The sequence below is a fragment of the Eptatretus burgeri genome, chromosome 5 (genome assembly GCF_056783735.1).
Source record: "Eptatretus burgeri isolate ZD-2024b chromosome 5, Ebu_testis_v1, whole genome shotgun sequence".
NCBI lineage: Eukaryota > Metazoa > Chordata > Myxini > Myxiniformes > Myxinidae > Eptatretus > Eptatretus burgeri.
Genome location: NC_140965.1, coordinates 50,570,047 through 50,597,482, shown reverse-complemented (window position 1 = coordinate 50,597,482; position 27,436 = coordinate 50,570,047). Strand labels below are relative to the sequence as shown.

The 27,436-nt window shown below is 46.2% G+C and overlaps 1 protein-coding gene across 1 annotated transcript in view; it reads right to left on the bottom strand.

Moving 5' to 3' along the window:
• Positions 1-5,376: 5,376 nt before the first annotated feature.
• The window catches only part of TRAF6 (TNF receptor associated factor 6), a 44,915-nt gene continuing 22,855 nt past the window's right edge, over positions 5,377-27,436 (bottom strand). Inside the window, exons 2-7 of the mRNA XM_085881848.1 lie at positions 25,536-25,803; positions 25,070-25,220; positions 23,308-23,466; positions 9,295-9,366; positions 9,066-9,143; positions 5,377-8,973 (exon numbers count right to left, since the gene is read on the bottom strand). Of these exons, the coding sequence (XP_085737974.1) occupies positions 8,059-8,973; positions 9,066-9,143; positions 9,295-9,366; positions 23,308-23,466; positions 25,070-25,220; positions 25,536-25,798 (1,638 nt within the window). The 5' untranslated portion in view covers positions 25,799-25,803 and the 3' untranslated portion in view covers positions 5,377-8,058. The remainder of the gene's footprint in view (positions 8,974-9,065; positions 9,144-9,294; positions 9,367-23,307; positions 23,467-25,069; positions 25,221-25,535; positions 25,804-27,436) is intronic.

Genomic DNA, 27,436 nt, shown 5'->3' with positions numbered 1-27,436 from the left:
AGAATGGGCTCAGCATATCATACGACAGAGTCCTAGAAGTCTCAGCCCAGTTAGGAGAAGCAGTTGTTGCACGGTATGTGGAAGATAGAGTCATCTGTCCCCTAGTCTTGAGAAAGGAGTTGTTCACAACTGCAGCAGTGAACAACATAGATCATAATCCGACTGCGACCACAGCTCAAACATCCTTCCATGGCACAAGTGTGTCCATTTTCCAACATCCAAGCACTGAAAATGCTGGTGATGAACGTGAGCTGCTCAAACTTGAGTCAGACATGAAGGTGAAGAAAGTTCCAGAGCTTCCAGAAGCATTCACCAATGTTCGACCAGCATACATTACGAAAAATCCCAATCTTCCTCCAGTAGCAAGCCAGTCCTTACCAGCACCCGAGTCAATCTGGTCACACTTGAAAGAAGAATATTCTTGGTTGGAGGAAGTGTTCCTCACTGAGGATGTGGCTGATGCAGTCTGCATCACTTGGTCAGCCCACCATGCAACACAGAAAAGGAGCCATCCATTTGAAGTGAGCATTTCAGCACTGATGCCTCTGTTGCGAGACCAGGCTCACACTGTTGCAACGATCAAGCATGTCGTGGAGAAGGTCTGTGATACAGTGGCTTTCCTGAACCCAGGGCAGACACCTGTCATTGCTGCTGACCAACCGTTATATGCTCTGGCAAAACAAATACAATGGCAGTGGCTCGAATATGGAGAGGACAAGTTCGTTATCATGTTTGGTGGACTTCATATAGAAATGGCTGCACTGAGATCGATAGGAACACTACTACAGGACAGTGGCTGGACCAGTTCCATTGTGGAAGCAGAGGTGGCCTCATCTGGTACAGCAGAGTCTTTCCTGTCTGCATCCAGTGTCACCAGGACAAGACAAGCACACCACATCACTGCATGCAGCTTGTACAAACTGATGAAGGAAGCATACCATGACTACCGCTCTGAAGAGTCTAACAGATCAGATCTAACCTTTGAAGATTGGTGTGAACAACGGAGGCAAGAGAGTCCACAGTTCCAGTTCTGGAGTCTGGTGCTGGACATGGAGCTCACCATATTCACCCTGATCCACTCATTCAGAGAAGGAGACTTCAACCTGTACCGTGAAGCACTTTCAGAACTGGTGCCTTACTTCTTTGCGAATAACAATGTCAACTATGCGCGATGGATCCCAGTTCACCTCCGAGATATGATGTCGCTTGAGCCATAACATCCAGATGTGGCCAGGGAGTTTCACAAAGGGAACCTCGTTATCCACAAGTCCAGAAGAGAATTCTCTGCCCTGGCAATCGACCAAGCCCATGAGCAAAATAATGCAGTCATCAAAGGTGATGGAGGAGCAATTGGGTTTACAGAAGACCCAGCAGCACTTCGTAGGTGGATGGTCGCTGGACCCGAAGTAAGTCATCTAGTAGCTGGATACGAAGCAATTTCTGGTATGAAAGATGCAACCAACAACAGCAGACACCATGAGCAGACACTGAGTGCCCAGCAATCTTTCTTTGAAAAGGTGAAAGCACTCTCTGCAGTAATGCAGGAGATGGGAAACCCATTCCAAGAAGAATCAGCCGACCTACTGGTACAAGACATGAAAAACATTGCAGACCCAACTCTTGCCGAAATGGGAGCTACACATCACCAGTGGGGCAAAGAGCAGTTCCATTCATTCATGGAGGGGCTACAGAATGAAGGTGAATGTCCTTTCTATCATCCAATCAAGAAAAACATTGTTTCTTTCTTCAAACAAGAGCAAGCTGGGGGAAGTTCTAAGAAGAAAGTCCTGAAAGATGACTGTCAGCTGTTCTCATGACTGTTAATCTCATGCCAGAACAGGCAGTGTGACTTGCAAGAATTCTTCAAGCATGAGAATCAGTCACACCATGCATCTCTCAGTGACAGCGGCTGGCTTCATACATGTCAGAAGTCACAGCTGGCTGAAATTCTTGAAGCGCAAGTGAACATCCCAGACAGAGAACCCAGGGGAGATTCAGTCATCATTGATGGCTCAGCACTTATCAATGCCCTACCTCCACGCATTTCAAAGATATTTGATGACTATGCTAAAGAAGACATCATCCCAAAGGTGGAATCCTATGGTGCCAGGTACGAGAGGGTGGACATAGTGTTTGATGTGTACAAGAAGTCAAGTCTGAAGTCTGAGGCAAGGTCGAAAAGGGGGCAAGGAATCAGAAGAAGAGTGACAGGAACCAGTAAGACCCCAAGTAACTGGAGAAGCTTTCTTCGAGATGATAGCAACAAGACTGAGCTGCTTCACTTCCTTGCGGAAAAGATGTGTGAAGCACAGACGACAAGCACAATTATTGTCACAAAAGGATAAGATGCCATGAGCAACACAAGGAAGTCACTGGATGCTGTGTCTCCATGTCGTCATGAAGAAGCTGACACTCGAATATTTGTACACGCCAGGGATGCAACGACTGATGGTAGCAAGTCCATTATTATTAAGGCTAATAACACGGACGTACTAGTCATAGCAATATCTGTACTGACATCCTTTGCAGGAACTAGGTCTTGAGAACATGTGGAATGCCTTTGGCCAAGGAGCCAAGGTGCGATGGATTCCAGTCCATGAGGTAGTTTCTGCAATAGTGCCTGAGAAAGCGAGAGGGATCCCATACTTCCATGCGTTCACTGGATGTGACGTCGTGTCTGCCTTCCACGGTAAAGGAAAGAAAACTGCATGGCAGACTTGGAACGTCTTTGATGACGTTTCTGAAACATTCACCAATCTCAGCCAGCATCCAACATTGATTCGTGATCTTGACCTGCAGAGGCTGGAGAGATTCGTTGTCCTCATGTATGACAGATCAAGCGCAGCCACTGGTGTGGACGGAGCAAGACTGGATCTCTTTGCCTGCAAGCAGAGGCCGTACAACTCAATTCCACCAACACAGGCAGCCCTCAGAGAACATGCAAAGCATGCGCCTATCAGGCTGGGATTATCTGGGCCAGGCAACCATCTCCAGTCCAGACATGAGCAGTCCCGCTGAATGGGGATGGATACAGAAAGGAGAGACGTGGCAGATATGTTGGACAATACTACCCCCTATTGCAGCCAGCTGTCAGGAACTGACCAAGTGTTCCTGTAAGAAAGGTTGCAACTGGAGATGCAAGTGCTTTCAGTCAGGGCTCCCCTGCACAGCACTCTGCAGCTGCATATGTGGACAGTAGCGGCTGGAGGAACATTCGCATGGTATGCATAACTTTGAACATTTACTAGCCAGGGCCCGGTTGCAGAAAGGCCTGAGCTTCATATGACAATCATTAAAGTGGTGCAAAATCAGAAAAAGTGTGTATCAGGGGGCTTTAAAAACAGGAAAATCCACTCCAGCAGGCTTGAAAATATAGGAATCCACACCTAGATCATGCAAATCGGACAACTACAAATACTTCTAAGCAAAAAGTCAACTTCGGGAGGCTAACTTGGTGGCCATCTTGAAAAATGGCCGCCATCTTGGATTTTCAAATGGCCAATCAGGCAAATTTGATTAGAATCCCCTGGAGAACAAATGTGCCAAATTTGATGCTTGTATCATCATTTGCACGCTTCCTCTCAAAAATTGCTGTTATCTGCCCCCACTATCTTGCCCCCGTTGTTATACGTTGTGTGTGTTAGTTCTTATGTGAGCCTCGACATTGAATACAAAAAAACTAAATGCACACTCAAAACGAGAGAGTTCATACCCACGCAGTTTTGAGAAAAAACAAAATGACATGGGTGGGTCTCGAGCAGCAAATTTGATTGGTTGAGATGATGTAAAATGCAGTAATATTTGGTCCAAGTACTGCTAAATGGAAGGTTTTTGAAAGTGCCAATAAGACAATTTGTGTTCTGCAGTGTCGAATATATAATTAAATTTAAATTTAAAAAAAAACAAAAAGATTTTAAAAGTTGTAGAAAAAAAACATTTCGGAAGTTGACTTTCATTCAAGCAGCGTCTTACACATTACATTAATTATTTGTCCTTTTTTGTCTCCTTTATGACATAGCTAATAACAAAGTTTGCTGTTTGGAATGATTTTCAATTTTGTTTGACTGCCAGACAGATGAAAAATATTATCTCGCTCCTCTCTGCATTTGTGCGATTGGGATGAATTCAGAGCCAAAGTACTGATAAACTACAGGTTTGTTTTCCGATTCATGTTCAAAATACAACATTCAATTCAAATTAAATTAAATTATTCCTCAATCATAAATTGACGTTTGCAGACAGACAGAAAGACAGACAAAGTGAACCAATTGCTTAATCCCACTTTCACACAGGTGGGGTAATGACTCAGCAATTGGTTTCCTGTGCTCCCATGCTTGGAGAGCTTGCATAGCTATTACAGGAGGACTGACATGAGGACATGATATTATACTTTCACATTAACTACAAGAACATTGTTACATTCAGCTCTTCCATGAGCCTTTACATATGTATCCGAAAAAATAAATGAACAGTGTGTGGGATTTGAACCCAGAATCTCAGTATCACAATCTATGCGTTCACAGGAGAACAGCCAGACAAAACCACAGTGAAACGAGAAGGAAGGAATTTGAAGTGGTGATCAGAGCCTGCTCTTATATACCAACAAATCTACAAATCTGACTTGTTGAGGTTCAGAAAGCACGAAAACTAAAACAAATGCTTAGCTATAAAGCATTGGAAAAGTGCAAGGGTTCTCTTAACACATATTCTGCAAGTGATGACACAGCATGTGGTTTCTATCTAATTGAAGCTTTGGTTCATGCTCTCAACATCCCACTTGGATTATTGTTAAGCAGGTTTACCTGCCTCTTCTCTCAAGCTCTTACAACTCAACATTCCAAACCTCAAAATATTTCAATGGCTCCTTGTACATCAACATATAGATTTTACAATGTTGCTGATAACCTTCTAATCCAAACATTGATTGATGAAACCCTACATCTCTCTCCCAATCACATCTTACACCCCTATAACAAAGCTACGCTCTAACATCGGGAATTTCCTGGCTAGTTCCTCGTACGAGCATGAACGGGATCGGGTATTCTTCATTTTTTTCTCTTCAACTGTGAAACTCCTCATCAATTACAATTTCAAATCTCCCATAAAAATCATACCATCGGGCTTTTTCTTAATTTTCACCTTTCCTCTTCCTTTGTTAAAAGCTTCGAGGTTTACTATGAAATGAAAAGTGCATTGTAAGAAGTCGATAGAGAAATATGGTATGCACCATGTTTTGTCTAATGTGTCCTTACAATTTCTGGATATTAAAAATACACAACTGAATGAGGTAAACTTTATACTATTTTGACAGCTCTCGGCACATGTATTACTCTTTTGAGTATCACATGTGCAAAATGAATCAAATATTCAAACAAAAACCTTCGAATGTTTTTTATTTTAAAAAAATCTTTACAGAAAAGACTAGACTCATGGCTTGTACAGCACACCGGGCGGTGCATAGTGTGGCGAGTGTCTACAGATGATTTATCAAGTCTTTCACAGCACCTGTATCCAGCTGCAAATTACTACTTCAAAATGGGTGATCAAGCATAAGCAATGTGCACTTAAAACTGTCATCTCTTCTTTATAGTCTAAGGATTAAAAAGACCCATGTTCAGGATACATTCAAACATTCAGACGAGCTGAATGTGCACTCGGCACCACCCAACCACGCATCCACATGCTACCATCAAAATCGAGTTTTTTGCACTTTTTCTTACCACCGCTGTATTTCCCCGTTACCTTCTTGCACTCGTAGAAGGTCAATACTTTAAGATATTAGGTTTACAACAAATAAAAACATTCATATCTGCCAGGGTGGGAGAGTGGGAGCCCCCTGCATTATATACATGCTTAATAAAAGCAAAACGCCACATCTCTACGCAGTACTCTGTTGATAAACACTCTGTCCGCTATTGGATAAAATGCTGTGTTCACCTGTGAGCACAGTTCCCCTCTACTACCCCTTGCGCCTCCCACCAGATTATTTTTTTATCCTCCCAATTCTATGTCTGTTAGAATTTTATGTGATTTCCTGAGCTGAGGACCATTGGCTCAGAATGAGCGTCAATTATTAGCAACGCGTGAAGAAACATGCCAGGCAGGGACAAAGCTTGCTGTGAACAATGACAAAAAAAAAACCTGGAGAGTTCATAGAACACCTTACCCTACACAGTCTTGAGAAAAAGGACATGGGAAGGGCCTTTTCAACTCTTGCTTTGCAAATCCGAGCGCAATCTATATTTCCTACAAGCCGTGGTTTTGTCTGCATCTCGATATTCCCCAATGCTGAGAGCGCGAGTGGAAAATTTGATTGGGCGAGATGGCATAAAATTCTGTTCAAGTACTGCTAAACTGGAGAATTCTGGAAGTGCCAACAAAATGATTTGTGTTCGATAATGTCCAAGCATATAATTCAATTTAAACAAAATTATCGAAAGTTTACCGCCATTGATGCAAAGTCTTTCAGACCACCTTATTTAACCATTTCAGTAAGTTATTTGCACCTGTTGTTTGTGTCCTTTATGACATCTCGAAAACAGTAAGTTTCCTGTTTGAACTAATTTTCAATTTTGTTTGACTGCCAGACAGAAAGACAAAAACAATTATCTCACTCCTCAGTGCGCATACACACTTGGGACGAGATTCCGTACAAATTATCAAATTCAGAGCCACAGTTATGGTAAATTACAGGTTTGTGTTCCAATTCATGTTCTACAGGGTTCAAAATATATAATTCAATCAAAATTAAGTAGTTACTCGATCATATACCGACGTCTGTCAGTCAGAGTAAGCCATTGCTTAACGCCGCTTCTGTGCTTCACGTGGAGGGTAAGAAGCTCCCCACAAGCAGATCTTAATAATAAAAAACTGCAGTTGGGAACAGTTCAGAACAGTCAGCAGCGTGCCCAACTGAAGCAAGAGAGTCAGCAGGAGGGCAACCTAAAGACGATAGTTTGCAGCGTGCCCAACTGAAGCAAGAGAGTCGGCAGCATGGGGAGTAGGATTACATTTAGTTGGCAATCAGTGCTGGTTGAGAATACAGTCAATCAAGTTAGCGATTTTTTTGGTGCAACGATAGCTGGGCAGCATCAGCAGCTGCACAGGAGTGAGATGGTTCTCCATCCTCGTCCTCCATCTTAGCTACACTGCGTGGTGCAGCAAGAACCATGTCGCACCGTTTACATCTTCCGCCGTTGTCCTGATTAGGATCCACATCGCGTGACGTAGTTTTCCCCACATTATCTCCCTCTTCTTCACCTACAGTGGCTTGAAGGTTCAATTCTTTCCTTGTGATCCCATCTTCTTGAAAATTAAATCTGTTTTGAAGACTCACAGCTTTAGTGTAGTTTATTTCTTTTTAATGACAAATGGGTAAGTATGTTGTTCTGTAAAATCTCAGTGCTCTATTGCAGCTTGTGCCCCCCCCCCCGCCCCGCATCATCATATTCGTTTATCAAATTTTTAAAAAGTAACCGTTTGTGAATCATTATTTTCATTGGAATTAAACTGTTGATTATTAGCCTGGGGATATATTTTCCAATCAGTCCACTTAGGAAAGTGGAAGTCAATAAATTAGCGCTGCACATCGGTAACTTTTATGCAGATCGGTTCAATTCGGCCAATCACCATTTGACTATCTCAGGGCCACGCCCCAAGTGTATGGAATGGTGTCAGTGCCATTCACACCACAGCACGTGTATATACATAAATGCACACAAATTTTCATGTAAATTCATCTTTTTGCACCCTGACAAAGTTATTACTTCAAGATATTAGATTTGCTGCAAATCAAAACATTCATATCTTCCAGAAAAATGATAGGAAATGCACGAAGGAAAAAAAAAACCAATGGCATGATTCATAAGCAACAAAATGCTTTACCAGGTAAAGTTATATTACCTGGAAGATTAACTGCATAGTGTGAGGCATATCTTGACCGTGTCAGTTCACTTGAAGTCACATAGCCGATATAAGGAGGTGGAGCAGGACAGAATGAAGAACTGATTTGGGGTAAAAAGGGCAACCCAATAAGCAATTTGTGCTTTCAGGCGCAAGTTAACAATTTAATGGTCTGCTTTGTCCATTCTCAAAATTTTGTGCTTGCTGTCGAGCATCCCGTGCCCCAAAGCCCGCTCTGTTAGTCTCAACCTCACAGCGCACAATGAGCACATCGTCCTTGAGGAAAGCTCGCTGCCCCAAGAGTGAGAGGGACATAAACTGGAGATAGCCATAGCCCTTGGGGTTTCTCATTGAAATGGGCCGTTGAAAGGCATGTCTGTGAGGTTCGGCCTCCATTATTTCAACCACATCATGTCGCTCGGATGATCGTTCACTCTGGTCCACCACACTCAGCCTTATGCGGCCCTGAAATGGCCATGGCAGTACATCATCAAAATCTCCCTGCATGAGGTGCGTGAAAAGTGAGAGATATGGCTCCGAATTTGCGGGAAGCTGCTCCGGTGAAGAGGATCCGGTATGCAGCCTCGGAGAAATCTGCAGCCTCAGGCACAGCCGATACCCTGGAACCCCGGTGTAAAAACCAGGACTGTGTTGCACTGCAGGGCAATCAGGTGCATCACCTGATGCTCCGAGACCCCCACACAAACGGCTGAACTTCTCCACTCGCCACAGATAGGTACCACCACAACAGCGGGCCTCTAGTTCACTTATTCTCCCCTCATACTCTTTCAGCAGAACACTTTGCTCTCCCAGCATCCGATGCTGTGTTTCACAGCGTGTCTGGACCTCCAACATCTTGTGTCCTTGCATCACAACCTTGGAATCAAAGGCACGCACCATTTCACGCAGCTCCTGCATCTTGTCTGAGCAACTACAGCAACTGGGCCGAGGCACAGCGTCAGAGCGGGGTACGCTGCTTGAAGTCCACAGTCTTATCAGTGTCGAGGCCATCATGTCCATGTGCACTTGCATGCATTCATGCATGTGTGTACCCAGCTCTAAACGCAGCATCTACAAAGAGTGTGCATGATGCACTCAAACAAATATATTCTACTTCAATGGGTACTGCAATCATAGGAAAAATAATCACATGGCACTCTTACCCTAGAGGTGCAGCCAAAGTAACTGAAAGTGCAGGATACAGGTGCTTGAGAACACTCATCCTCCTGGTGAGACTTTAGCTGAATTTGAGAGAATAGGAGGGAGGCCATAATTAGTGCAAAACAGTGGGGTTGGTAAAATGAATAATTTGTGAGGAAGGTTGGCTAATTGAAACAAACACCACCAACTCAGGATATTAACAAGGGTGGCAAAGTCAAAGTCATGCCTTACATGTTCACGTAGCATTTCCTCGGTGCAGAACTCACACTGCACACTGGCATAAGGACATAGTAGAGTATGACCCTGAGGATGTAACAGTAAGCAAACAGGTATTGGGTTAAAATACCTACAATGCCCCATTAGACACCTTGGCAATACCAGTGCTGTCAACAGACAAAAATCACCCACAATTAATTGGTTTATCAAATTAACCTTTCTGCATCTCAGGAAATTCCTCCCTGCCTGTGCTGGTCAGACACACCTGGAACAAGCATAATGGGAGTCTGTCTGCTGACATAATGTCTGCTGACACAGTAACCCTGAAAATATTCACCATTTAATGCTGGCTGGTACCATACCCTGAATCTCATGCTTCACAAAGAAGGGCTTTGAAACCTTCAAATTTACTTATGCCATTCATCTTCAAAGCCATCAGACTTTGGCCTCAGTATGAGCACGACCTGCCTTGGGGTGGCCATATCTCCAACTGCCCTCTCAGCCCTTCACCCCCTTGTCAATCACCTACAGGTCACATTTTTGCTCCACCTTCACAAAACTTAACCACCTGGTAAAGGTAGTGACAAGCAAGAAGCCCATTGTTTATGACAAGAGGTCAAAAGTCACAAATCATCAATTTTCATCCAATTCACTTGACACACATATAATTATATATAATATAATATAATATATTGTTACAGCTGTGGAAATTCGCATTACACCATGAAGGGCCCGTAGGTGAGATATCTCTAAGTACATGTGTAGTTAGCCCCAAATCCGTTGTCTAGAGGGAATTTATGTGATTCATTCGGGCTGCGACGCTTCGAGATAGCCGTTTTTCTGTTCTATCTTTATTTTGAACCAACCACGTCTCAACCGCCATCACACAACAACCACCTCAACCACCACGCCAGCCATCATCACCAACTACAACCACGCTCCAACCCTCAGACAACAACAACAACGCCAACAGCCACGACCTTTACCTTCACAACTCAATCCCACAAACATCCCATCACCGTCATTCCCAAACGGCACCATAACCATCAAACGACCACTGATAAACCCTCCACCACCCTCACCTCTCTCCTTCTACGGCCATTCCCGCACCACCTGTGAACACTGAGCGTCGGGCTGTCTTGGGCTCGTTCAGCGATACGCGCCGAGCCGCGAGCGCAAGTAGCGGCCTTTCCGAGGGAGAATTCGGATCAGGAACGCTACACGCCCACTTCTGATCCGTCCAATTCGCAAGAGCGGAGCGGCTTAGCCCTGCCTCCAGGCGCGTCTGTGTGAAATCGATACATGCAAATTCTAGGATCAGGGGAGGTTCACGCCCACTTTCCTCCATCCAATTGGCGAGCGTGGCTCCACCCCCGAGGTCATCCTGATCCGGATATTTGCATACTGTTTTCTCCTGCCGGCCTATAAAACGGCGAGCGCAAGGCGAATCGTGGCAGAGTATGGCAGTAGGGTGTGGCAGAGAGTGGAGTCGGGTGGCGAAGTCATCGGTGTGGCATCGAGTTGGGTTCTGCCGTCGGCTGAGGAGAGTTGCGGGAAGAGGCAAAGGAGCTCGGGTCCAAGGCGAGAAGGATGGCGGTCGGCGACGAGGTCGCGGTGTGAGATCGCTTGTCGCAGGACCCAGGCCAGCCAGCCATTCTCCTCCTCCAGGGCATCAACAATTCCCCCTTTCCCCCGCGCTGAGATAGTGCAAAAAGGGGGCCCCGTTCCCACCCCACTCCAAACATCGTGCCAACGAAACCCGCCAAGGAGCACGGAGTCGGGGCACAGCCACGCGGCCACATCTGCAGCTCGTCCACCAACGCGTCACGAGGACACGGGTAGGACCCCCCCGGTCTCGCGGGCCTGGCCGCTCCTTCAGGCCACGCGCGCATATTGGCCTACAGGCCCATCTGCCCCCTTGTCTATGAGGGTGGCTTCTTTCCTTTGCTTTTGAGTAAATGTGTGTTGGCGCCATCTGTAAAGTAGAACTGTATAAGTGTTGCCGTGTGTATGCGTATTCTGTAGTAACTCTGCGTCATTGTTTCTTTTGTTTTAACTGCTACATGTGAATTTTGACTGTTTGGCTGTATATGTGTGCTTTCCGTGTGTCGCGTAATAAATGTGCATTGTGTGAACTGTTTTCCCATTTCGCTTCGTCTTTTCTTTATTGACCCTCCATCCTGCTTCACGTAAAGGGTTTGTAGTGGGCTTAATACGCCCGGTAATTAATCTGAACCGTCCAGGTCGGCGATACGACCGCTCGGTTATCCCGATAGCACGGAACGGGCCGCCCAAGCAGCCCGTGTCTGGAGTCGACCTGCGGTGAGGTGCGATTGCCCGGTCGACCATTCGCGCAGGTACTTAGGTAGATAGAATTTGGCGAGTGACCCTATCCTGCGTGGGTGGGCAATTGGCACGATCGTGCTGAGGTTAAACCCCCACCCATGACTAGCTCCCGCGTTGGTCCGAGAGGGTCACGACTGAATTGTCCGTTCCGGTGGGCGAGGTGGCCGCCACTCGAGTCGAGCGGCCGATCGCACGCCGGCGGGCACGAATTCCCAATAATATATATATATATATATATATATATATATATATATATATATATATATATATATATAGTTACGGTTCTCGGAACCGTATGCATACAACATATAGGTGTCCCAAGCCAGTTATTCCATGAAGTATATGTTTAGACAGATCCCTTCCTTGTGTTTAGTGGGATAATTAAAAGGGTGTGTTGTGATGTTTTTTTAGTTAAATTAATAAATCTTTATATCTCCACTCCATTTCATTGCAAAGACAAATCCACGACAACCCACGCTACCCTCTGCCTACTTGCCCCTCCTCTCGCTTGCTACTCGCACATGGGCTGAACAACCGCATGTTCACCTACTCGCCGAACCGGCGACTCGCTGTCCGAGGAAAAATCCTCTTACTGTAGCTCCTTTTTGGCGAGTCCGCACGTGTGGAGGAGCGGGCTTCCCGGTATGGCCGAAATCCCACCCAGAAAGGGCGGACCCATGGAAGGCCCGTGCAATCAAGGCGGACAGTGACGTCAGCTTCACCAAGGCCCCTCCCCGCTGAGGGAGATGGATAAATTACGACACCATCCTCAGGGTGGAGTGCTTGGAGTTCGGAGAGTTCGTGAAGTGCTGAGACAGTTCATTCTGTGCTTGAGTCTTGAGTTCTTTGGAGGTCTGGAAAGGAAGTGAAACTGCAACAGACGCTTGGAAGCCCGAATCCTGTCCCAGACCAGGATCACTTAAAGAAAGATCTGTGGAGGATCCAAGGAGTTCTTTGGGGGTTGTTCGTTGAGAGTGAGAGAGTGAGACCCAAAGACTCAGCCTCATTGCGGGAGATACCCAATGATCCTGGCTGCCTTGGATTCCACACACACACACACAAACTCCACACGTGCGGCTGTGGGCCGAGCTGTGCGACCATTGTCAGGTGCTGCACCACGGAGCATCCCTTTCCCCAGAACTCAGGTACTGAGAACTGCGACCTCAACTCCCTCGCTCCCTGGCTACAAAAGTCCTTTGCCTTCAACTGGGTTTATTTTGTCAGAGTGTGTGTCTGAGTGTGTGGCACCGTCCATTAAGTAGAACTATATAGGTTATTCGAATCTTGTAAATCTTGCCTGTATTCTTCTCGCGACAAGTCTGCTCTGCGTCTGCTTTATAAGTTGCTGTAAAATTGTCGCACTACATCTTTCTCTCATCTTTCCCTGCATAACATCCCCAATAAACCTGTTACCTGTACCACATAACTTTCCTCGCTTTATTGTAAATAAATTATTGTAGAAATTTTCCCAGTTCGTTTTTGTCTTTTCCTCCATTGGTCCAGCATGGTTCAGATCTGAGGTTAGCCGGGTCTTTATACCCGATATAATCTGTTCATTCTAGCCAGTACGTTTTTGGCAGGTCCGCTCGGCTACATCCGAACCGGAAAGGTAGTAGGTAGTTGGTAGAGTGATCCGGTTCAGGCAAGATGTACCGAGGGCGTGATTCCCCGGTAGACGACACCGCGTTGTTAATTAGGTAAATTGGTTCCAGACAAAAAGACCCTACGCTCTGCTGTGGAAGTATTGGCGTCCACGGTCAGTTAAGCGACCCGCCGCGTCATGGAATTATCCGGAGCGACGGCCCACAACTCCGAAGAGTCCGGTGGGAATCGACTTAACTTTCCCCACCTAGCGGTTGTTCTCGCCACCAGACCTCCGGCCCGCAAATATATTATATATATTATATATATATATATATATATATATATATATATATATATATATATATATATATATATATATATATATATATATATATATATATATTGTTGCGGACTTTGCGTCGGGGGAGAGAAGACTATGAGGGAGGGAAAAGACTACGAGGGAGGGAGACTACTACTACCTCAGGTTCCCACCAGACTCTCCAGAATTGCAGGCCATCGCACACGGACAACTCCGTTATGCGGCGGGTCGCTAATCGACCGTGAACATCAATAACTCAACCACGTGACTTGGGGTCTTCCATCTAATGGAAACCTGTTACCTAAAATAGTCACGTGATCTAATTACCGGGGGACACGCCCTCGGTATGCCTTATTCAAACCGGATTAGATGCAGCCGAGCGTAACTGCGAAGGATTTACCGGCTAGAAAACAGATCGTTGGGGGTGAAGCCCCCGGCTAGGCTAGGAGATGGACCATGCTGGATCAATGAAGAAAAAGACGAAAATGAGCTGGCAACATTTCTACACAAAGCATTTATTTCCAATGAAGCGAGGAAAGATATGTGGCACAGTGAATGGGGTTTATAATTATGAACAGCAGGGACAGCAAGGAATTTGTGGGGTGCGACAAAAAGGCAAGCAATTTGCAAAAGCAGACGTATCCCGTTGCATCTTCTACGATGTTAACTTATGCGACGACAGGCGCAATCACATACACATACACACACAAACCCGATGATGATTAGTTAGCCAGAAGGTAGGAGAGCAGATGAGAACTAAGGGCCTCTCAATACCTGGCGCGGTCGACCGACCACGCAACTCAGTACGCTTTGGAGAACGCTTTGCTTGAGCGATCCCACCTTAAGAGGCGGCGCATTATCTCTTGCTTGATCACTTTGTTGGGCTCGTGGAAACGTGTGCTCCACACTAGTCCAGCAGAACACACGTCGCACACCAACCCCGAGTGGAGATGCAGCTACAGGCAGACGACAAGATGCAGTGAAGAGAGGGCAAAGCAGAGAGGCAGAGAAGTGGGCATGGCAAACAGGCGGAGACAGTGTGAGGCAGGCAGGTGAGGCAGTGCAGAGAGAGAGGAGAGGGAGAGTGAGAGGGAGAGAGAGAATGGGGGGGGAGAGGAGGAGAGAGGGCGGACGGCTTCGCGATCCACCTTTTATAAGCCCCGGGTGAAGGGTAGGGCGACGACCCAAAGCGACGCGCCGTCATCCGAATCGTGCCCTTCCATTGGATCCTGGCCCCACCCTGCCTGGCTCCTGGGGCCGGAAGCGGCCTCATTCGCACATCCGGCGCGACACGGCCCAGAGCTTTGCACCGATCACCCAGGCCATGTTCTGGCGACTGGACGAGGGTCGTGTCGGTCCCGCATGCCCATTCGAGGCACCCCCGGTGAGCTGTGGTTGGTGCTGGAAACGTGCTTGGCCCGTCCCCGCAAAATCAGGATTGAAAATAAGATAGAGATAAAATTATTAGACCTCACTATTGGACCCACGCAATGCACTTCGTCCCGTTAACCCATTAGACATGAGGGGAAGGTCTGACTGCACGAAGACTAATGAAATTACTGTCTGTGGATCACTGTATGTTGGGTGCCATTGCCTTAGAGGCATGTGGTTTTGCAGAACCGCAACTATACATATTATTGTTGCGGTTCTGGTTAATTTACTTGTTAATTTATTGTTGTTGTTGTTAAATTGTTAATTTACGTTCAGATTGCCCCCATTAGACAAGGAAGGAAGGGACTAACGGGACAAGTGCATTGTGTGAATCTCATAGTTCGGTCTGATTAAACCTCTTGAACTCATTCCTATTCTTTTTTCTCTATTACTGAGATAAATCCAAGCAAGGGGTCCTCTCGAAGCCGGCAAGCACTCCGCTCAGACACCCACTTGTAGAAAACCATGGCCGCGCAATTCGCATAAGGGATAGGAAGAATAACCAACACACGGCGTATTGCAGGAATGCCGTGCTGAGGAAATATAAGGAACAACCCAACAAATGCTAACAAATTCAGGTTTGCACGCGGCGCACTCTTTTCAACCCACTTCTGAATTTAATAATTATATCTATCTCCTTCTTCAATCCGAATCTCCTTCTCATAATTATATCTGTCATCTTTTCAATCCAAATCTCCATTTCATACTTACAGTGGGGAGAACAAGTATTTGATACACTGCCAATTTTGCAGGCTTTCCCACTTACAAAGCATGTTGAGGTCTGTAATTTTTATCACAGGTACACATCAACTGTGAAAGACGGAATCTAAAAGAAAAACGTGAAAATCACATTGTATGATTTTAAAATAATTAATTTGCATTTTATTGCATGAAATAAGTATTTCATACATCAGAAAAACAGAACTTAATATTTGGTACAGAAACCTTTGTTTGCAATTACAGAGATCAGACGTTTCCTGTAGTTCTTAACCAGGTTTGCACAGACTGCAGCAGGGATTTTGGCCCACTCCTCCATGCAGATCTTCTCCAGATCCTTCAAGTTTCGGGGCTGTCGCTGGGCAACACAGACTTTCAGCTCCCTCCAATGATTTTCTATTGGATTCAGGTCTGGAGACTGGCTCGGCCACTCCAGGACCTTGAGATGTTTCTTACGGAGCCACTCCTTAGTTGCCCTGGCTGTGTGTTTCGGGTCGTTGTCATGATGGAAGACCCAGCCACGCCCCATCTTCAATGCTCTTGTTGAGGGAAGGAGGTTGTTGGCCAAGATCTCGCAATACATGGCCCCATCCATCCTCCCCTCAATACGGTGCAGTCGTCCTGTCCCCTTTGCAGAAAAGCATCCCCAAAGAGTGATGTTTCCACCTCCATGCTTCATGGTTGGGATGGTGTTCTTGGGATTGTACTCATCCTTCTTCTTCCTCCAAACACGGTGAGTGGAGTTTAAACCAAAAAGCTCTATTTTGGTCTCATCAGACCACATGACCTCCTCCCATTCCTCCTCTGGATCATCCAGATGGTCATTGGCAAACTTCAGACGGGCCTGGACATGTGCTGGCTTGAGCAGAGGGACCTTGCGTGCGCTGCAGGATTTTAATCCATGACGGCGTAGTGTGTTACTTATAGTTTTATTTGATACTGTGGTCCCAGCTCTTCAGGTCATTGACCAGGTCCTGCCGTGTAGTTCTGGGCTGATCCCTCACCTTTGTCATGATCATTGAGACTCCACGAGGTGAGATCTTGCATGGAGCCCCAGACCAAGGGAGATTGACTGTTATCTTGAACATCTTCCATTTTCTAATAATTGCGCCAACAGTTGTTTCCTTCTCACCAAGCTGCTTGCCTATTGTCCTGAAGCCCATCCCAGCCTTGTGCAAGTCTACAATTTTGTCCCTGATACCCTTAGACAGCTCTCTGGTCTTGCCCATTGTGGAGAGGTTGGAGTCTGATTGATTGCGTGTTTTACAGCTGTTTTTTATGCAGATAACGAGTTCAAACAGGTGCAGTTAATACAGGTAATGAGTGGAGAATGGGAGGGCTTCTTAAAGACAAAACTAACAGGTCTGTGAGCTGGAATTCTTACTGGTTGGTAGGTGATCAAATACTTATTTCATGCAATAAAATGCAAATTAATTATTTAAAAATCATACAATGTGATTTTCAGGATTTTTGTTTTAGATTCCATCTTTTACAGTTGAAGTGTACCTATGATAAAAATTACAGACCTCTACGTGCTTTGTAAGTGGGAAAACCTGCAAAATCGGCAGTGTATCAAATACTTGTTCTCTCCACTGTATATCTATCTTCTTCTTCAACCCAAACCTACATCGAATGATTATGTCCGATCTTTTCCCTCAATTCCTGAGACGGATCAGGGCTGGCACCGCACACACCACCGCTTTTGATAAATGACCGCATGCTCAATGGCGGCGAACCCACTTGCAGTTCCAGGATAATTTATTATCGTACACAGAGTGGGGCACGAATAACCCACATCATCTTCGGGTCTGCATGGGTTTACCATGGCATCTTACAGTCGGTCTTCGCTGACCACCGCAGCCGCAGGTGCCTCCTGCGGATGGCGAACGTTTTCTCGCCTCTCCGCCCGGTGAGGCTGCAGCCGGGCAGAGGCGCGCTGTTCAGCTCAGGCCGCATGGCTTACTGACAGGCAAGCGCATTAACCGGCGCTGACCGCCAGTCGCCGTGGACGGCCTGGGAGTTTGGTGCAGGGCGATTGATGTCACTGTGCTCGGAGCGAGACGATTCCGCAGCTTGGAACCATCTGGCCAGAAGTAAAGTGAAGCTGCTTCTGGCCATCACGGCTGGGCCATGTGCTGGCCGGGGCCCAAGCAGAGTGCCCGATTTGAGTGACGACATCGCTTCGGGTCGTCACCCCCGCCCACACCACGGGGTCTATAAAAGGACAGGTCGCGGGGCTGTCTGTCGTCTTTCCTGCTCAGCGTTCCTTGCCGGCTAGTTCCGCCTTCGTCGCCAGCTCGCCTGCCCCCGACTCCGCCCGCTGCTCCGCCCGCTGCCCCCGACTCCACCCGCTGCTCCGCCCGCTGCCCCCGACTCCGCCATTCTCCGCCCGCTGCTCCCGACTCCGCCATTCTCCGCCCGCTGCTCCCGACTCCGACATTCTCCGCCCGCTGCTCCCGACTCCGACATTCTCCGCCCGCTGCTCCCGACTCCGACATTCTCCGCCCGCTGCTCCCGACTCCGACATTCTCCGCCCGCTGCTCCCGACTCCGACATTCTCCGCCCGCTGCTCCCGACTCCGACATTCTCCGCCCGCTGCTCCCGACTCCGACATTCTCCGCCCGCTGCTCCCGACTCCGACATTCTCCGCCCGCTGCTCCCGACTCCGACATTCTCCGCCCGCTGCTCCCGACTCCGACATTCTCCGCCCGCTGCTCCCGACTCCGACATTCTCCGCCCGCTGCTCCCGACTCCGACATTCTCCGCCCGCTGCTCCGGACTCCGACATTATCCGCCTGCTGCTCCGGACTCTGCCCATAGTCCTTCCTTCACGTCTGTCAGTCGTGCCCGATTCTCTGGATCGACACTAGCTGCACGAAGTGGCTTGAAGCAGGAGACGACGCGCCAGTGTGACCACTCCTCATTTTCATAAATGCCAAGGTGAGCCAATGAAAAAAGCCAATAATTCACAAGGTTTCGGAAAAGCGATGATAATATAAAACATATGCGCCAAGAAAACGTACAGAAAACGAAGACGCCAAGGTGAACAACGAATCGCAAAGATCTTGTGAAAAAAAGCCAAGGATTGGTCACACTGCAACACGCCAGCTGTCAGGGAGGTATCGCCCAATGGAGCATCCCCCCAAAATGTATTGGTGGCGCGGTCGGTCAATCGTGCAAGGTATTGAGAGACCGTTAGCCTCATCTTCTCTCCTCTTTCTTCTCATTAACCATTCCTCATCAGGATGTGTGTTGTGTGTGCTGGGGTGTGTTGGGGTGTGTGTGTGTGTGTGTGTGTGTGTGTGTTGGGGTGTGTGTGTTGGGGTGTGTGTGTGTGTGTGTGTGCGTGTGTGTGTGTGTGTGTGTGTGTGTGTGTGTGTGTGTGTGTGTGTGTGTGTGTGTGTGTGTGTGTGTGTGTGTGTGTGTGTGTGTGTGTATGTGTGTGTCATAGCGCCTGTCCTCGCTTCAGTTAAGAGTGTACAATAATTATATCAGGATAACTCTGCTCTGTCTGCTTTTGTAAGTTGCTTGTATTATTGTCGCACTCCACTTTTCTTCCTATCCCTGCTCACATACAACAATAACATCTATTCACTGTGCCACATATCTTTCCTCGCCTGCCTGTTAATAAATCCTTTTGGAGAAATGTTCCTACCTCATTTTTGTCTTTTCTTTCATTGATCCAGCATGGTCTGTATCCGAACCTAGCCGGAGCTTCATTCCGAACGATCCGTTCCTTTTAGCTGGTACGTCCTTGGCAGTGTCACTCGGCTGCATCTGATCCGGTAAAGTGATCCTGTTCGGACAAGGCGTACCGAGAGCGTGTCCCCCGGTAATTCGATCACGTGATTATTTTTTAGGTAACCGGATAAACTAGACGGAGGATCCTAAGTCACGTGGTTGAGTTATTGGCGTTCACGGTCAGTTTGCAACCTGCCGCGTCACAGAATTATCAATGTGCGCCTGCAATTCCGGGGAGTCTGGTGGGAACCCACGAGCGCTTCCCCCCCCCCAACCCCCAGGTGGTCTTCTCACCCGACCCCCAACAATATATGTATACATAATATATACATGTATATAACCAAAAACTATCCCTGTGTCGTAAGAGGCAACCAGGGTTGCGTCAGGAAGGGCATCCGGCGTAAAACATGTGCCAAATCACTATGCGGATCATACGGATGATCCGCTGTGGCGACCCCTAACGGGAGCAGCCGAAAGAAGAAGAAGATATAACCAAAAACATGGGTGGACAGTGAACTCTCGTCGAGGTGAAGCCTCTGTCAACCCATGTGAGCATGTCAATTAATTACATTCTGTTTGTCTTTCAATCCAGACAAATCTCACACTCTCACTATGTCTCTTCGAAAGGACCGTTTACAAAACCCCCCCATCCACTTTCTCAACAATCCTCTGGAAGAAGTCTTTTCTTTCAAGCTTCTGGGTCTCACTATCTGCCATGACCTTTCCTGGGAAAGTCACATTTCCAACCTTGCCTCAAAAGCCAGTCGCCGACTGGGAATCCTCCGTCGTGCAAAGTCCTTCCTCGGCCCTCTTGAGCTCCTGACCACTTACAAAGCTTTTGTCCGTAGCCTGATGGAGTACTGCTCTCCCCTCTGGGCTGGTGCTCCTGCCTCCCACCTTTCTCGACTTCACGCTGTCGAAACCAGGGCTTTTAAGATCATTGGCATCTCCCGCAATGAAGCTGAGTCTTTGGGCCTCTCACTCAATCACCGCAGGTTGGTCGGTGGTCTTTCTGTCTTCTACCGACTCCTCTCCAGCCTTGCCCCCCTGCTCTCTCTGTGATTTGTCCCAACCACATTTCCACAGGGCGCTCAAGGTCCGCCAACAACCCCCTTCTGGTAAAACTACCAAAATCACGAATCACTGCTCATCTTCACTCTTTCATTCCTCTTTTTCCCGCCTTTGGAATAAACTTCCTCACTCTATTCTTTCCCATTCTTCCCTCCAGGCTTTCAAAACAGCTGTTCACCACCACCTCTTATCTTCCCCCATCCAAATCCTCGATCTTTTCTACCCCCGATAATCCACCCAAGCCCACTTCCTTCAATTCTCCTGCTTTCCTTCCTGAAAGTCCCTTTAATGTCCATCTTCCCCTCGCCATGTTCCCCGTCCCATCCCCATCCCCATCCCTCTCCCTTCCACAGTTCACCTGTGTCTGTTCCCCAATGTTTTGTCCCTTCCACTCCCGCCCCTCTTGTCTCATGCCTCCTTGCTGTGAGTTGTGTGTTAGCTCTCATACGAGCCTCGACCAAGGTATACAAAAAAAAAAAAAAAAAAAAACGCGTACGTTTATCAACTCGAGTGTTGATAGAACACGGTACCCCACACAGGTCACTGAATTCAACCACCCATTATTTTTACTGTCAATCAACACAGGCTAAAAAAATCAACAGCTTTGGTGGAATTTCAAAACTCGTCAATGTTCATCCGATTGACTTTTTGAAGAGGATTTGCATTTTGGTCATTGAATTCAACCACCAAATATTTTTAAGGTCAAATTTGTTTGGTGGATTTTGCGAGTATTGTGTTATGCACGACATCTTTCATGTTCGTTTATCTGTGAGCAGGACATCTCAAAAGGTTAGAGATAAATTCGGCCAATTCTTGGTGGGCAGGTTGGGTGTGTGATGACGACAAATTGATTCGATTTTGGTGAAGATCCGAATCTGGATACGAGAATGTTTTCATTTTTAAAGCAATTCTACACCATTGAAAGATGGGGCCAAAAACGATATATATTGTTATGGTTGTGGGGATGGATGGAGGAATTCAACAGGGAATTTAGGATTGAATAGAGTGGTTTGGTCCGTGGATGTGTATGACACATCTCGATGTAATTAAGTAGGGAAACTGTGAGCTTTAGTGTGACATGTGACCACACGAGGGGTGGTGCAGTGTTAATTAGCTAGGGAGTAAGAATAAGATTCCCCAGTATGTATTGGCCCCTCTTTGACTTTTCCCTCTATCTTTATATTTCAAGATTGGCATGTTTATTTTTTCAATGCTTTAAAAAAATGTTTTTATATTTCAAGATCGGCAATAAAGGTGGGGAAATACGTCCCGAAAACAACTACAAGCAAACGTGCTGAGCAGGCACCTCCAAGGGTGACGCGGGCGAAGTCATGACCCAAGGCTGATAATTGATGGGCATGACGTTAGAAACTAGCCAGACGTACCGAGCGGGTGGAGGCCCCGCCTTCCCGAGATTTGGGCGAGCAAGCCACGCCCCGTAGGAGGAAACGGTGGTTAGGCGTGACGTCGGAGAGGAGAGTGGAGTTCGGGATGAGCGCACACATGAGGCAGAGTTGAGTTGAGGGAAGGACACATGCGGTCGAGAAAGAACATATTTCGGAGATGGCCTGTAAGAACAGGCTTTACAGCTGGCTTTCCTTTGACGCATGAAGACGGCACAATTCTTGTATTTGTGTTGAGGCGATTTGGCTCGCATGGTGAAGCAGGACGCTGGCATTTGGCTCTTGTTTGGATCGTGAGGAACGGACCCTGAGCCTCGTTTATGTCAAATAGGGGGTCGGTGAGGACTATCGACGCACGAAGCAGCTGCACTGGGTCTCTGAGCCTTGGTGATGAGTGCCGCTCGTGGATTGCCTGGCGTCTGCACGTGCTGGTGGAAGCGCCTCAATTCAAAATTGAACAAAGATTAGCTCTGGGCCAAGCTAAGTACAAGAATAAAGGAAGGTGTTTTCTTTTTATTTCCCTTTGTCTGTATTTAAGTCCGTGCGTAGAAGCGCCTCGACTTCGAATTTAACTTGCTTCACGTTATTATCATTATCTTTTGAATTATAGTCCTTTGTAAATATGTCCATTTTCATTAAATGTGTTCATTTTAAGGAACTGTATCAGTGTATTTATCGTGGGGTTCGAGTATACCTCCCCCCCCCCCCGTGCTGTGCTCCTCCGTCCCTCCGCCATTGTGCTCTTTTCCCGTGTGTGCGCAATAATCTCCGAGAGTTTCAGCTGTCCACCTCCAAGGGAGAAGTTCGGCTATCCGGGGGCTAGCGGTGTTAACCGCCATCACCACAGTTTGGGTCGGGGGGGTTAAATTTGAACCGGCCACCCCCGCGAAAATATATACAAGCACGATATCTCAAAAAGTTTTGAAGAGTTTGGATGAAACATTCTGGAAAAGTTGGGTCGGTGGTAGAAACAAACAGATTAGATTTTGGTTAAGGTCTGGACTCGGGATGCAGATTTGGTGTATCAGTGGGATACGGAACAGAAACTGTCCAGCCTGGCGGAGGTATGCACTCTGCCGAGTGCCGTTCTAGTTGATGCTGCGATTCCATGACACAAGTGTGCAAACGCACGTGTATGCATGTATGCATACATGCACTCCAACATGCACTGCCAGAAAGGTTTAATCAAGTGTTCAGCCATATCTACATGTGGACCCCTCTAGTTGCTGGTTCCATCCACATTTATAATTCGTACATTATTCAGACGACAACTGCCCTCCCCCCCTCCCACCCCCTTTTCTAACTCCCCATTCATGTTTCCACATTATTTCCTCCACTTTATCTATCATGCCATACTTAAATGTTTTGTCTTTTATTCAACCCGAACAATCTGTACAAAGCAACATCTTCACACACCTGCTCCTCGTCGTAAGTCATTTTCTCACAGCAGAGGCTGCACGTGACAACACGTTTTGGACATTCCATTTGTTCATGTCTTCCGAAGTCTTTTCTCCACACACACCCCTCACATCGCAAGCAACAAACCGAAGAAAAATTGCAGCAAGAAAGATGATCCTAAAAAACATGTCAATGCAATCTTTACACAACTTGCATACTAACTGTGTAGAGGGATACCAAGAGATAATGATGTTAAGACTCAGACTATAATTCATTAATCTTTGTTCAAAACTAAATAAATTGGGAAACAAATGAAAGTGACTGAAGAATAAACAAAGAAAGAATAATTGCAAGATAAACAAAGCTAAAGATTTAAGGGAAAGCTTCTGGAACCAAAAGACCTTTCCTGGTTAGATTGCAGGTCATCGGTCACCTCTCACAATACACATGAAGCAAATGTATGGACCAATTCGGAGGAAACCTGGTGGACACTTTGAGTGTGTGATGGACGAACTGATTGGATTTTGGTGAAGATCCGGTTTCTAGAATGTTTTAAGTGATTCACGATTGAGAGATAGGGGCCAAAAACAATACATATGAGGATGTCTCAAAAGGCTACGGATGATTGGGACAAAACTTGGTGGATGAGTCAGTAGGTGACAAGAGCAAACCAATCAGATTTTGGTTCAGGTCCAGAAGCAGATCCAGCCGATCAATGGGATGCAAAACGCAAACTGCTCAGCCTGGCTGAGGTATGCGTCATACCGAGTGCAGTTCTAGTTATATGTACATCATACACACATACAGAGGATTACCTTATTTTACATAGTAGGATTGTAACATATTCTACTATTAATTTGCAATTGGTAACTGGCTTTCACATCAATACAAATTTCTATTCCGGACCCAAGGCATCAAAATCCTCCATACATCAGAAAATTTTGAACAGGATTTGCAGAGATACAGAGAAAAAGTTTCAAATGGACCACTTCTCTGGCATTAGAGCACTTAAACTGCATCAGATGTGGCAATAAATGCGAATTGTTGCTCCCAGATTGCCAGCTTGATGACAGAAGATACCGTTTGCATTTTTGCCCGCTCCATCCCTACCCCCGGTGAGAATCCCATGCAGGCACGGGCAACTTGCTTGTCCTGATAAATTTCCAAATATGTACAAAGCATGAATGAAGATTGTCATTGATCAACAAAAATCATGCACACTTGACAGCAGATCCAATTGGGCTTTCAGAAAAAAGGCAGCTCACGGCGGTGAAAAGGACTTCTCCCGAGAATCTGCCGCTAGTATCAGAGTCTCTGTTCAAACAAAATTCCACTGACTGAACAGCCATTACCGTACATGATCTAACGGTCTTGAACCATCATCAACAGGCACCCTGAATGAGTCCTCCACCATCTCTCCACCCCTCATACACCTCTGCCATCTCTCCTCCATATTGGTTCCCTTCCTTCCTTCACCACCTCAATCCATCCCCCATCTTTACCATCCAGATCCATCCCCTCTCCTTTACCCCCAACCCATGATTAAAGTTTCATTACATTACAGATTGAAATACAGTTGTATCTCAAGTTGTACCAACCCTGTTCCATCTTCCCACAAAATAAATACTGACGCTTTGTTTGTATACCTGCAATCATGACTAGAGAAATACGAGTCAAGATTGCAGGATTGCATGAAGTACGTGTCATGAATACAGGACTGCAACAGGTACTGCACACAGTCCCAGTTGTTGCACTAAAGATAGAACTGTTGGGAGCTTACCTCGAGTGACCGCAACTCCACTTCAACCTTACAAGGTTGGTTTCGACATTTCACAGTAAGTGACAGGATCTCCCGTTTGGCAAAGTTATCAGGAAATAGATGACATTCTTGCAGAACCTCATTATCCACAGGACACTTGTATCCTGCTTCTCTGAATGTGAACAAAAAGGGAAGGGATGAGCATTTTCAAGACGAAAACCATTTCCAAGAAAAACCAACAGCCCCAACAACAATTGCTCAGACATCTTGGACAGACCTTTACTGACTCCAGAAGGTCCAAAACAACCTTGTTACTGTTACTGTTACGACCAAAGCAAACTACCTTGTTTTTCAGCACACTTCCCAGCTGATTACTTAACGATACAGAAACCAGAAAGAAGTGTTTACACAATGGTAAAGGGATGCATAGGATCTCGCCAAAGAGCATTTTAAAAATCTGAAGGTCAAAGACAACCTGGTTTCACACCTCATAGATCGCAGGATACATGCCTTGCAGAAACGATGACCACACGGTGTTTGCACCGGTTCCCTCAGTCCCATGAGGCAAATGGGACACTCGTACTTGTTTTCCAGAGGAGGATCAAACTCTTCATCAAATCCCTGAACATCATCCTCACCAGACAACGACTGAAAGGACAGTGGTGGAGAGATATCGGATTCTTCCACGGGCCCCGTATGTGAGGTTCCCACACAACAGGCTCCATCATCTGACTTTGAACATGCACTCATGTCATCTGCAAAACATGCATTGACAGGTCATGAACATTGTCGACAATTACTCATCAACCACAACAAGCATCCACTCTCTCATGTACACTAACTGGGGGATATCAAGAACTACAACCTCCACTGTAGTATGGGCAATACAGCACTGTACCACACAGAGAAAGCCTGCATACTGTGGCACAGTGAATACAGCACTGGAACATATACAGAGAGCCTGCACACAGTGGTACAGTGAATACAACACTGGAACATGGACAGAAAGCCTGTGTACAGTGGTACAGTGAATACAGCACTGGAACATGGACAGAAAGCCTGCATACAGTGGTACAGTGAATACAGCACTGGAACATGGACAGAGAGCCTGCATACAGTGGTACAGTGAATACAGTGGGGGAACATGTACAGAGAACCTGCATGCAGTGATATGTAAAATACAGTACGAGAGCATGTACAGAGAGCCTGCATATAGTGATATGTAAAATACAGTACGAGAACATGTACAGAGAGCCTGCATATAGTGATATGTAAAATACAGTACGAGAACATGTACAGAGAGCCTGCATATAGTGATATGTAAAATACAGTAGGAGAACATGTACAGAGAGCCTGCATATAGTGATATGTAAAATACAGTACGAGAACATGTACAGAGAGCCTGCATATAGTGATATGTTAAATACAGTACGAGAACATGTACAGAGAGCCTGCATAAAGTGATATGTTAAATACAGCACTGGAACATGGACAGAGAGCCTGCATACAGTGGTACAGTGAATACAGTGGGGGAACATGTACAGAGAACCTGCATGCAGTGATATGTTAAATACAGTACTGGAACATGTACAGAGAGCCTGCATATAGTGATATGTAAAATACAGTACGAGAACATGTACAGAGAGCCTGCATATAGTGATATGTAAAATACAGTACGAGAACATGTACAGAGAGCCTGCATATAGTGATATGTTAAATACAGTACGAGAACATGTACAGAGAGCCTGCATATAGTGATATGTAAAATACAGTACGAGAACATGTACAGAGAGCCTGCATATAGTGATATGTAAAATACAGTACGAGAACATGTACAGAGAGCCTGCATATAGTGATATGTTAAATACAGTACGAGAACATGTACAGAGAGCCTGCATATAGTGATATGTAAAATACAGTACGAGAACATGTACAGAGAGCCTGCATATAGTGGTACAGTGAATACAGTGGGGGAACATGTACAGAGAACCTGCATGCAGTGATATGTTAAATACAGTACTGGAACATGTACAGAGAGCCTGCATATAGTGATATGTAAAATACAGTACGAGAACATGTACAGAGAGCCTGCATATAGTGATATGTAAAATACAGTACGAGAACATGTACAGAGAGCCTGCATATAGTGATATGTTAAATACAGTACGAGAACATGTACAGAGAGCCTGCATATAGTGATATGTAAAATACAGTACGAGAACATGTACAGAGAGCCTGCATATAGTGATATGTAAAATACAGTACGAGAACATGTACAGAGAGCCTGCATATAGTGATATGTTAAATACAGTACGAGAACATGTACAGAGAGCCTGCATATAGTGATATGTAAAATACAGTACGAGAACATGTACAGAGAGCCTGCAT